This window comes from Triplophysa rosa, linkage group LG18, assembly GCF_024868665.1.
Source record: "Triplophysa rosa linkage group LG18, Trosa_1v2, whole genome shotgun sequence".
NCBI lineage: Eukaryota > Metazoa > Chordata > Actinopteri > Cypriniformes > Nemacheilidae > Triplophysa > Triplophysa rosa.
The window spans coordinates 14,361,337-14,372,903 of NC_079907.1; the positions used below are offsets into that span (position 1 = coordinate 14,361,337).

Sequence of the window (11,567 nt, forward strand, 5' to 3'; positions counted from 1 at the left end):
TGGAGCCTCCATTTCCTCAGTGGTGGACCGCTGCGGGATAGCATATCCACCCCCGTATTCTCTGTGCCGCTTAGCCCAAAAAAGGAAGCAGGCGAGATCACAGTCCTCCCTGGTGATTTATAAGTGAAACTACCGTCATGTTGTCCGATCGAACCAGAACGTGATGGTGCTGGTGTTTCGATCCGAAGTGTTGGAATGCTAATATCACCGCCAGCATTTCGAGGTGGTTGATATGTAGCCGTGACATGGGGAGCGTCCATGTGCCTGACGCGGGTTTGCTGTCACACAGCACTCCCCATCCCCTCTTGGAAGCATCCGTCTTCACCACTTTCCTTCTCCATACCGAGCCGAGCTCCGTGCCTGTGAGGAATAGGTGAGGGGATTTCCAGGGCAGCATAGCTCTCGTGCAGTCGTGTGTCACTTTGACCATCAGCCGTCCCAACTTCCTTGCTCGAGGCGGGACTCTTACTTTCAGGCAAAATTGTAAATTAAATCTACAGTAAGTTACTGGCAAACCTGCTGCAAAACTACAGAAAAGTTTTACAGTGTCTGCCAAATAAAAAGTTATACTTAAAACATGAAGCTTAAAACATGATTTGAAGCAGTGCATTCCGGTTAGACATTTTATCTGACTTGAACTGGTGCCGACGACACGGCACTGTGACATATGGCTTTAAAATACATCGAGAGTGATTTGAGGGCAGCAGGCTACCACCCATGCATCCAGCTATAGCTGCAGCAAAAATTAAGAGACCATTACAAATTTTCATTTCAAATCAGCATTTCTACTTCAACTTCTACTTCATTTATTTATATACCACATTTAAATGCAACGTTGTTGCCAAGGGGCTTCACAAATTTAAAATCCAATAAAATACACATATAACTGACAACATACTGTATATTCCCACATCAAACTTTCCCTACTTCAAAGGCCAGACTGAAGAAATGTGTCTTCAGCTGGTACTTTAAAACCTCTATAGACGGAGCCTGCTGAATATACAGGGGAAGACCGTTCCATAACTGTGGCCCTACTACTGAAAAGGCGCGGTCACCTTTTGACTTCTTTTTTTGACTGAGGGACAGTCAACAATGACTGATTTCCTGATCTAAGTGACCTAGCTGGTGTGTAAGACCCTAAGAAATCACACATTTTTATTTGGGGACAAGTTGTGTAACGCTTTAAACCCATAATAAAATCTTAAAATCAATCCTATACTTGACTGGAAGCCAGTGGAGAGACGATAACACCGGGTTAATGTGTTTCCTTTTTTTGCCAGTCAGAAGCCTAGCTGCGGCATTCTGCTCGAGCTGCAGTCGAGAGAGTTGCTGTTGACAAATCCTTACATAAAGTGAGTTACAGTAGTCCAGTCGCGAGGTAATAAAAGCATGGATAACAATCTCCAGATCTCTAAAACTCAAAAGGTTTTAGTTTAGAGATAATTCTAAGCTGATAAAAATTGCTTCTTACAACTGAATTTATCTGTTCATCAAAACTGAGAGATGAATCACGCCAAGATTTCTCACACTGTCTTTCATTGTCATTTTTAAGGGAGCAAGAGCATTGGATATCTTCTCTTTAGCCTTAGAGGGACCGAATAATATGATCTCAGATTTCTTTCCATTGAGCTGAAGAAAATGATTGGAAAGCCAACCTTTAACCTCATCGAGACATTGCAACAGGGTCTGTAAAGAATTTTCCTTTCCAACCTTAAGTGGAAGATAGATCTGGGTGTCGTCTGCATACATATGATAAGAAATGTTGTGGAGATGGCAAATGGATCCCAACGGGTACATATAAAGTGAAAAAAGTATAGGACTCAAAATCGAGAGGATGAAACATTTTCTAAATTAACAAAGAATGTTCTATCCTTAATATAGGACTTCGGGTTCCCCGAACCCCACCTCACACTCCAACCGATTTAACAGAATCGAATGATCTACAGTTTCAAACTCAACTCATCTTTATTTATATAGCGCTTTTACAATTTTCATTGTTACAAAGCAGCTGTTACAAAGAATTTATTTCAAAAGCAACATGATTAAAACTTCAGCCATCCCGGGAATCAGCCGCTAGCAATAGATCATTTAACACTTTTAGCAGAGCGGTCTCCATACAATGACCCGCTCTGAGACCAGATTGGAATTTTTTGAGACCAAATTGTTGAATTTTTTATCTTTTACTCCTTACTTACTCGCTGTGCATAATATGTGGTCTGCATAATTTATAAAAAATGGAGCAACCATGTATCAAGTTCAAATATGTTTTATGTTAGCAGTCTTGCATTGTATGCTTGAGCTAATATTAAGCTATTGGCAGCAGCATGTATGCATCTGCGTTTATACAGCTTGAGCAACATGCAGTGTAGAGCCGAAGTAACTGATATGAGAACAGGCTTAATGAATAAACTTTCTCTGCCGTTTGTATTTTTTTTACTGGTACAACCTGTCCTGGGTACCAAAGTTGTTATCCACACGGACTGATATAAGTGTTGCACAGGAAGACACTTGTCTACGCTCTGTTAATTGGCGTTTCATGCCTTCCTGTAACTAAATCCGTGCATATGTTTGTTACCTAGTACATGTATTGATGTCCGGCGATCTTCGTGGTTACCATCGGCGAGAGTTGAGCACCGTGGCGTCCGTAATTTGCCGCTAGAGAAATGCGCTAAATAGCATTTGCAGCATACTATACTGTGTCACACCTGTGTTTATATTTGTAACTTGTTATTGCCCAACTACACCATGCCTATTTGCATTGATTAGGTGCTATTTCCGTAATGATGCAGATTGATTGTCTGATATTTATTTGCATATATTTGTGTATCATGTCAGCGTGTAAATAGGTTCTCAGTATATATGGTTGTAATTATGCTTATTTTTTGTTCCTTTAGACCATTTATACAGATAACATTGCCAAGAATAAGTGGTGCAGATGTAACACACGTGCATAGACCACTTTCTAGCGCTTTGGACTAAATCAGAAGACAATATTCGCTCTTGAGCCAGCGTTGCAGCAAGACGAGGGAAATGATGACAGGAGACAAAACCTTAGTTGAGAAGATTAATATTCTTTGTTTGCCTTAACTTTCTTCCGTTGGGAAAGCCAACAACAGAAATAAAATGACAGCTCCCCTCAGTAACTTCACAGGCTCCAAAATTCTTGATTAACTGGCTTTATTGACCAGCCAGATATGGATAACCATAGACTCAATAAATGCCGTGAGAACTAATAAGAATAAGACAAATACAACATACAAAGGACTTAAATAAATAAAAATACATTGCTTACATTGCTTTTACATTCTTATAAGATAGAATTGAACTTTACGGTTTCATTATAATTATTAAACAGAAACCGAAACAGAATCCAAATGAATCACATGTTTCAAAAATTACAAACTTACTTCATTGGCCGCTTATTACTAAAGGAGAACTTTATCTTGCATCCAATGACCTTATTAATCTTAGATGGGTAGAATTTAACTTAAATTATGAACTTAAAAGGTGAAACATTCCACACTTAATCCTGGTGTGGCAGCCATCTTCTTCCTGCATTGCTCTCACTTCGGCACATTCTTTCATAATAAAAGTCTCTAACCTTTAAATGAGTTTCACAGTAAAAGTTCCAAACAAAACACACAAAATATCATAAACAATAAACTGCATTTAATGTCAGTTATACTCCCACCAAATCACTTTTATGATTTTTATAATTTAGGGATATAATTCCTAATCAGGAATATGATAACTAATCCAAGGAAAGGAAGGCACAGTGTAAATTCTCAATCTGCTTCAATTAAGGTAACAATCTTCTGAATGGGCCTTTCAAGGTAGGTTGGTTTAGTGACACGTTTTCCTTTATCGTTCAGTGTAGAATCGCTCATCAATAACTTTACTGTTCTCACATGGCCATCTGTACTAGGGTAGACCTCTGTTACCTTTGCTGACTGCGTGGAGCTGTATCATCTTTCAGAATGACAATGTCATTGACTTTCGTATTTCTACGGCTCTTGTGCCATTTCTGCCTGGTTTGGAGGTTTAGAAGATATTCTTTTCTCCATCGTGACCAAAACTCATTAACCAAATACTGCACTTTACGCCACCTCTTACGAAGATATAGATCATCCTTTACAAAGTTTCCAGGTGGTGGTAAAATTATCGAAGACTTCATTGTCAAGATGTGGTTAGGTGTTAGTGGCTGCGGACCTGATGGATCATTAAGAGTCTCTGTAGTTAAGGGTCTGCTGTTCACAACAGCCATGGCTTCATAGAGAAATGTTCTCAGAGAGGCACCATCCAATCATTGTGTTGCCAGATCAAGAATGGATGTCAAAACACTTCTTATTGTCCGAATTTGTCTCTCCCATGTACCTCCTCTATGGCTGGCAGATGGGGCATTCATGATGAATTCACAGCCAAACTCCTTAAAGGTTTTTTCTCCATTTTCGCTAGTGCATCAGCAAACTCTTGTCTCGCACCAACAAAATTAGTGCCCTGGTCCGATCTCAATTGGTGTACAGGCCCGCCGCGTATGGCAATGAAAGCACGTAAGGCATTAATGAAGGCATCTGTAGATAAATCATCCAGCATTTCAACATGTACAGCTCGGGAACACATACAAGTAAGTAGAAGCCCATAACGCTTTAGTTCCTTTCTTCCTTCTTTAATGTAGAACGGACCGAAACAATACATCCCGCAGTATGTAAAAGGAGGCGTTGTTTCCATGCAATCCTGAGGGAGATCTGCCATCATTTGCTCTTCAGTGCTTCTTCTAAATTTTCTGCATTTAGTGCATTTGTAGATATACTAAGACACTGCCTTGCTGCATCCTACAATCCAGAAACCATTGGATCGCAATTCATTTACTGTCATTCCTCTTCCCTGGTGATGCACCCTTTCATGATAGTATTTGACGAGCAATGTTGATATGTAACTATCTTTAGGGAGAATTGCTGGATGTTTCACGTGAGGATGCAATGCCGAATGTCTCAAGCGACCTCCCACCCTGAGGATACCATATTCGTCCAAGAAGGGATTTAGACGATGCAGTTTGTTTCTTTGGTTACTGGATTTAATCTCCTTCCGTTGTTTGAGACTTTGAATCTCATCATCAAAGGCTGATTGTTGCACCATTTTGATAATGGTGAGCTCTGCTTCCTTCCTTTCTTCAATACTGGTGGTTCCTGAACTCTTGGACTTAAACCTTTGATCTCCTTGGCGCGTCGCATAAGTCTCGCAATAGCTTTTACAACTCTGGTCCATTCAGAAAATTTATGAAGACGTTCAAGCAACGAAGCTTTCTCCTTCGCTTGGATTTTATGAACTTGGATCTTTTTTAGCTCTGGATCATGTACTATTATGCCTCCCACCTTATCATCTTTGGGTAATTCACTTTGCCACAGAAACTTTGGCCCTTTAAACCAGTTGGAAGATACGAGCTCTTCTGATGTAAGTCCTCTGGATGCGTGATCAGCAGGGTTGTCTTCTGAGGTCACGTATCTCCATTGTGTAGTGTCTGTGCTTTGCTGTATACGTTGTATGCGGTTGGCCACAAAGACATGAAATCTTATGGCATCGTTGTTAATGTACCCAAGGACGACCTTTGAATCTGTCCAAAAGTACTCATGTAGGTTGTCTATTTCTAGCTCTTTCCTGAGAAAGTCACTCGTTTGTACAGCCACCACTGCTGCCATTAACTCCAACCTAGGAATAGTTGTGATTTTAGGAGCAACTCTGGCTTTGGCCATAACCAATGAGCAATGAACATGCCCTGCTGGGTCAATTGCTCTGAGATATGTGCATTCTCCATAACCTGAAGCACTAGCATCACAGAAATGATGAAGCTCGTAACTCTGAACTTCCTGAAAGGTTGATGGCAAATAACATCGCTGAATCTTCATAGCTGCCAAATTCTGAAGATCCAAGAGCCAGGAGTTCCACTTTGGCTGCAAGTCATCCTTAAGTGGCTCATCCCAATCAACTTTGTCTTGACACATCTGTTGTAGTATTCGCTTACCAACTAGGATGAAGGGTGCTGCAAACCCGAATGGGTTGTAAACTGAGGCCACAGTGGACAAGACCCCTCTTCTACTGAGTGGTTGTTCCTTAACTAATACTCGAAACTGGAAACTGTCAGATGTGACACACCATTTCACACCGAGTGCCCTCTCCATCTGAAGCTCTCCCAAAGCCAAGTCATGATCCACAACACTCTCCGCACATTCTTCCTGAGGAATTGATGCTTTCACTTCTTGGTTGTTTGACACAAATTTGTGTAAACGTAGCTTTCCTGTACTACAGAGCTCTCTCGCTTCCTATATCAGCTGGATAGCTTCATCCACCGTTGAGACACTTGTCAATCCATCATCAACGTAGAAATCCTTTTCGATGAAACTAATAGTGGCATTGCTGAAGGAACCTTGACCTTGGGCAGCAATATGCTTGAGTCCATAATTGGCGCACCCGGGCGATGAGGCAGCACCAAACAGGTGTACTTTCATCCTGTAGACCAGTGGCTCAGATTCTAGATCTCCCTTTTCCCACCAAAGAAATCTTAAGTAATCTTGGTCATCTGCTTTCACACGGAACTGGTGAAACATGCGCTCAATGTCACACATTACTGCCACTGATCCCTTGCGAAAACGACAGAGAACACCTACAAGGGCTTTTGTTAACTCTGGACCGACTAACAGATGGTCATTAAGGGACATACCTTGGAACTTTGCTGAACAGTCAAAGACCACACATATTTTTCCAGGTTTTTGAGGATGATAAACCCCATGGTGGGGAATGTACCAAGCAGGTTGCTTATCAGTTTCTTTAGCTGGTACCCTTTCTGCATCCCCTCGAGCTAATGTTTCATCCATAAAGGCTACATAATCCCTGTAATATCTCTCGTCTCTTTTTAGCCTTTTTTCTAAGCATTTAAGACGGTGCATAGCGCTTCCTTTGTTGTTGGGTAAATCTGGTTTGTCTTCCTTGAAAGGCAAAGGCATTTCATAATGACCATCTGCCCTGTACTTGATGCCTTCCTTCATTTTCTCAAGGAACAGTAGATCCTCCTGAGATATACAGCCATTCTCTGATACCTTTTCATTGAAGTCAGACTCAAGGGCTTTAATGACATTTGGTGGAGAGATTATCTCCTTGATCTGTGTTCTGCAGATGTACTGAACTTCACTTGTGAGACTGAAGGACGATGGCAGACTTGGCATTACCGATTTCACCATAATGTGATGACTCACTCCAATGGTATCACCATAATCTACAGTGGAATTACCACAGCCTATGATGCTCCATCCTAGATCTGTCCTTTGAGCAAATGGCTGATTTCCCTTGCCAGATACAATTTCTCTAGGCAGAAGAGCTTGTGGTCAGTTGTAGCCAATTAGAAGCCCAATGTCACAGACTTGTTGAGGTGCAAGCTTCTCAGCTATATGAGCTAGATGAGGCCATGCCTTTGCTGTTTTGGGTGTAGGAATATGAGCTCTGTTTCCAGGAATGAACTCTCTGGTATAAGTTACTGGCAAAGAGATTTTCTGATCTGAATAAAATCCTCTTACTTCTAGACCAGCTATCTTCTGACATGGAACAAATGTACTCTTAGATACCATCGTTGAGAGTTTTAGCTGCACAGATTCCTTCTTTGCGTCAAGAGTTTGAGCGATTTCTTCTAGTATGAAAGTAGTGTCGCTCTGTGTGTCAAGAAGCGCGTAAACCAGAACTTCATAATTTGGTTCCCTGGTTGTTGAGATCCATATTGGTACAATTGTAGAGGTTTGGGTATTGTTCATATCCTGTACAACTCTGTTGGATGTTGCTTCACTTATAGCCTCTTTATTCTGTTCCAGTTCTGACTTTCTTTCCTTCAGCTTCTCTTTAGATTGTTCAAATTGTTGGAAGTTCTTTGCTGCTTTGATGTGGTCTTCATGTAGACACGATGGGTGTTTCTTTTGACATTTCTCACAGACATTTCTGCTTTCACAGTTCCTCGAGCGATGGCCAGGTTTCAAACATCCAAAGCATAACTTATTAATTTGAACAAACTTAATTCGCTCTGCGACACTCTTCTCTGCTAATTTACGACATTTGTGAATACCATGCCCTGGTTTCTCACAGAATTCACACTTTGCAATGTTAGTGTTCTCACTGGACTGAACTGTTAACACCTTTGCTCTGCTATCTGTATTTCTTGACACCTTTGCATTTCCAGCATCATTAAATTTCAGAGCATGAAGAGACGTCACTGGGTTGCAAGCGATTTTAGCTTCCTTTGTAAGGAATTTCACAAACTGACTGAATGAGGGAAAGGTCTTGGTTTCTTCTATGATTTCGATAACCTGACGATTCCACCTTGTTGCTAACCAATCAGGAAGCTTTGAGAGGATTTTCTGATTCTCATTACAATCGTTAAGGACTTCAAGACTCTTAATTTGAGGCATAGCTGCTCCACAGCCTCTGAGAAAGTCAGTGAATTCCCTCAGCTCAACATTGTCCTTAGAACCGATCTTTGAACATGAATTAAGCTTGTCTCTGAAGGCTTTAGCAATGACAAAAGGATTTCCATATCTTTCTTCTAGAATATCCCATGCTGCATGATAAGCTGATTCTGTGCCAAGCAGAAAGTAACTTTCAACGGCTTTCCTTTCTGGTCCTTCCATGTACTTTCGTATGTAGTACATTTTCTCATTCACTGGTATGTTTTTCCTGTCAATTAATGTTTGAAAAGAGATTTTCCAGTCGCTATATCTGAGTGGATCTCCACAAAACATTGCAGGATCGGGTACAGGAAGACGACTTGAACTGATAGATTCTGCTAGCACTCTAACCGTGCTGTGCTGCCTTCTTGATGTGAAGTTTGCGCTCTTTCCTGTAGAGGCAAGCACTGATAATAACTGCTTAACTTAGGTCCGTGTTTCTTTTCCACAGGTTTGCACTCATGAAGCAGCTTTTTTGTGTCATTCTTTAAGTCATCATTCTGCACATAGACCTGCATTCGTGCCTTGGCTGCATTCAACCCTTTGAGTGTTTCCAAGCACTCAAGCTCTCTTTTCTTGCCCTCTAATGCTTTCCGTCTGGTAGCATTTTCAGCTTCAATCTTAACACGTAGCTTAGCCTCCTCCTCTTCTCTTTGTAGTTGTCTCTTAACAGCTTCAGCCTCTTGTTCTGCTTTTCTCATTTTATTTTCAGCTTCAAGTCGTTGAAGTTCTTCCAGTTCTTGCTCCTGTTGTTGTAATATTTTTAAAGTTGCTTCAGTAGCAGCGATTTCTGCAGCAGCTTCTTGTTTCTTACTCGAGGACAGGCTTGAACCTCTGGAGCTCACACTTAAGTTGTGTATAGACTGAGAAGATGATCTAGAACGTCTATGGCTTGAATTTGAGTTGTGAGAGACTATGGAGGAGAGCACAGAGCCTGTGTCCTTACAGAGTCCAAGAGGATCTTGAACTTCAGTTTCTTCACCTAGACGACTCCGTGCTGACTCAACTATCATCTTTGTGACTGCTCCACAAGTGTCTATTCTGCGTCGAGTTTCGCTGTCAGGACTAGCATTTTGACACAACTCTTCATAAGCAACATTTACATATTCTAAAGCAAAGTTGATTGTACGTATGAGACTTTGCAGCATATCATTGGAGAGACAGCCTATTAGTCTTTGTCTAGCATCTTTAGCCAGAGCCTTCCACTTTCCATAAGAGCCACAAAAATGATTCATAATTCTCATTACCTTTTCTTCGTGTAGCTCTTTACCTTTCTCAGTAAACTTGCGTATTCTTTGACTTCTTTGTGGCTCTGGATCTGTTGCATCATCATCAACTACTACTGTATGTGCTTCTACCCCTTCCTTGGATTCTAGCTGCTTATGTGGTTGCACAGCCCTTGCTACATTTTCTTCGCTACTCTTAGTAGGCTGACTACCTTCTGCCATTTTTGGCTTAGATTAACCTTAGTTTCCCTACTGTACAGTTCTACAGTTACACTTTACAGATATTTCTAACAAATATTTCACTCTTGAATTGTTAACTCGAACAGTTCAATTAACGTGCATTTAAACAATAAACACATCAGAGTACTTACTGTATATGCTTTGCGCTTAGCTGCTTTCACAATTACTCTTATTTCTGGCTTAACATCTATACCAGCAATTACTTAGATGGATCAAGATTTCACAAACACTTCTTTAAACACTACACTTAAAGTCACTATATTTTAGCAACTCAAAGCCCTTTTTTCCTTTTTTTTGCAACTTTGTAGATGGCAATATTAAGTCCATTTCAACAACCTTGACTTAAACTTGTTTGTGTTGAACTTTCTTGTTGGTCTTAATTTGAATGTCATTATAACTCCGTGGATGTCTCTTGCTTCTTAGTTACCAGTGTGTGCAGTGCTTGTTTAATTCAGTCTGTGATGAAACTTGAAGGTGATTTGGCTGTAGACTGCTGGTCAGAAACTTCTTCCTGTGAAAGCAGATGAATTCTCACTGTAAGCTCCCCTCAGTAACTTCACGGGCTCCAAAATTCTTGATTAACTGGCTTTATTGACCAACCAGATGGATAACCATAGACTCAATAAATGCCGTGAGAACTAATAAGAATAAGGCAAATACAACATACAAAGGACTTAAATAAATAAAAATACATTGCTTACATTGCTTTTACATTCTTATAAGTTAGAATTGAACTTTACAGTTTCATTATAATTATTAAACAGAAATCAAAACAGAATCCAAATGAATCACATGTTTCAAAAATGACAAACTTACTTCATTGGCCGCTTATTACTAAAGGAGAACTTTATCTTGCATCCAATGACCTTATTAATCTTAGATGGGTAGAATTTAACTTAAATTATGAACTTAAAAGGTGAAACATTCCACACTTAATCTTGGTGTGGCAGCCATCTTCTTCCTGCATTGCTCTCACTTCGGCACATTCTTTCATAATAAAAGTCTCTAACCTTTAAATCAGTTTCACAGTAAAAGTTCCAAACAAAACACACAAAATATCATAAACAATAAACTGCATTCAATGTGAGTTATACACAGCAACAAAACAGTACAAGACACAGAATAACCCTTTGATGAACTTTCTGAGATACAGTAAAGCTGTTCTAACTCATATAATGACTAATGCGTGTTATTTTACTCCTAATTTACCCAGTTTAATTTCCAGATTGGTTTGATTAGCAATGGTACCTTTAAACAGCCTTATTACTTTTTCCCATATGGTATAACCAGTTCACCCTCAACCTAAATTGCAAAGTTGTAACAACCTTTGTGTTTACCTTTCAGAACAATTTAAATAAAGGATGAAAAGCAAAGAAAATAAATAAAATAACAGCAATTTGAATAATAAATTTCAGGTAAATTGCCTAATGACACCAATCGGAGTCTTTTTCAGGTAATTGTCTTTGATAGAAGGGACTCAAGCAACTTTAGCTCAGTTCAATGTCCCTCGTATTCCTGTTTCAGCGTTCCGGCTATAGAACGCATATATGCAACTCAGTTCTTATTCACAGTTGAATACGTGTGATCCTACCACTTCGATGAACATAAACTGTTATCCAAG

The 11,567-nt window shown here is 40.1% G+C and overlaps 1 protein-coding gene across 1 annotated transcript; it reads right to left on the bottom strand.

Moving 5' to 3' along the window:
• Positions 1-8,818: 8,818 nt before the first annotated feature.
• LOC130569538 (nestin-like) lies at positions 8,819-9,928 on the bottom strand. Its single transcript, XM_057359239.1, has one exon. The coding sequence runs from the start codon at positions 9,926-9,928 to the stop codon at positions 8,819-8,821; it is 1,110 nt and encodes a 369-aa protein (XP_057215222.1).
• Between the last annotated feature and the right edge of the window lie 1,639 nt (positions 9,929-11,567).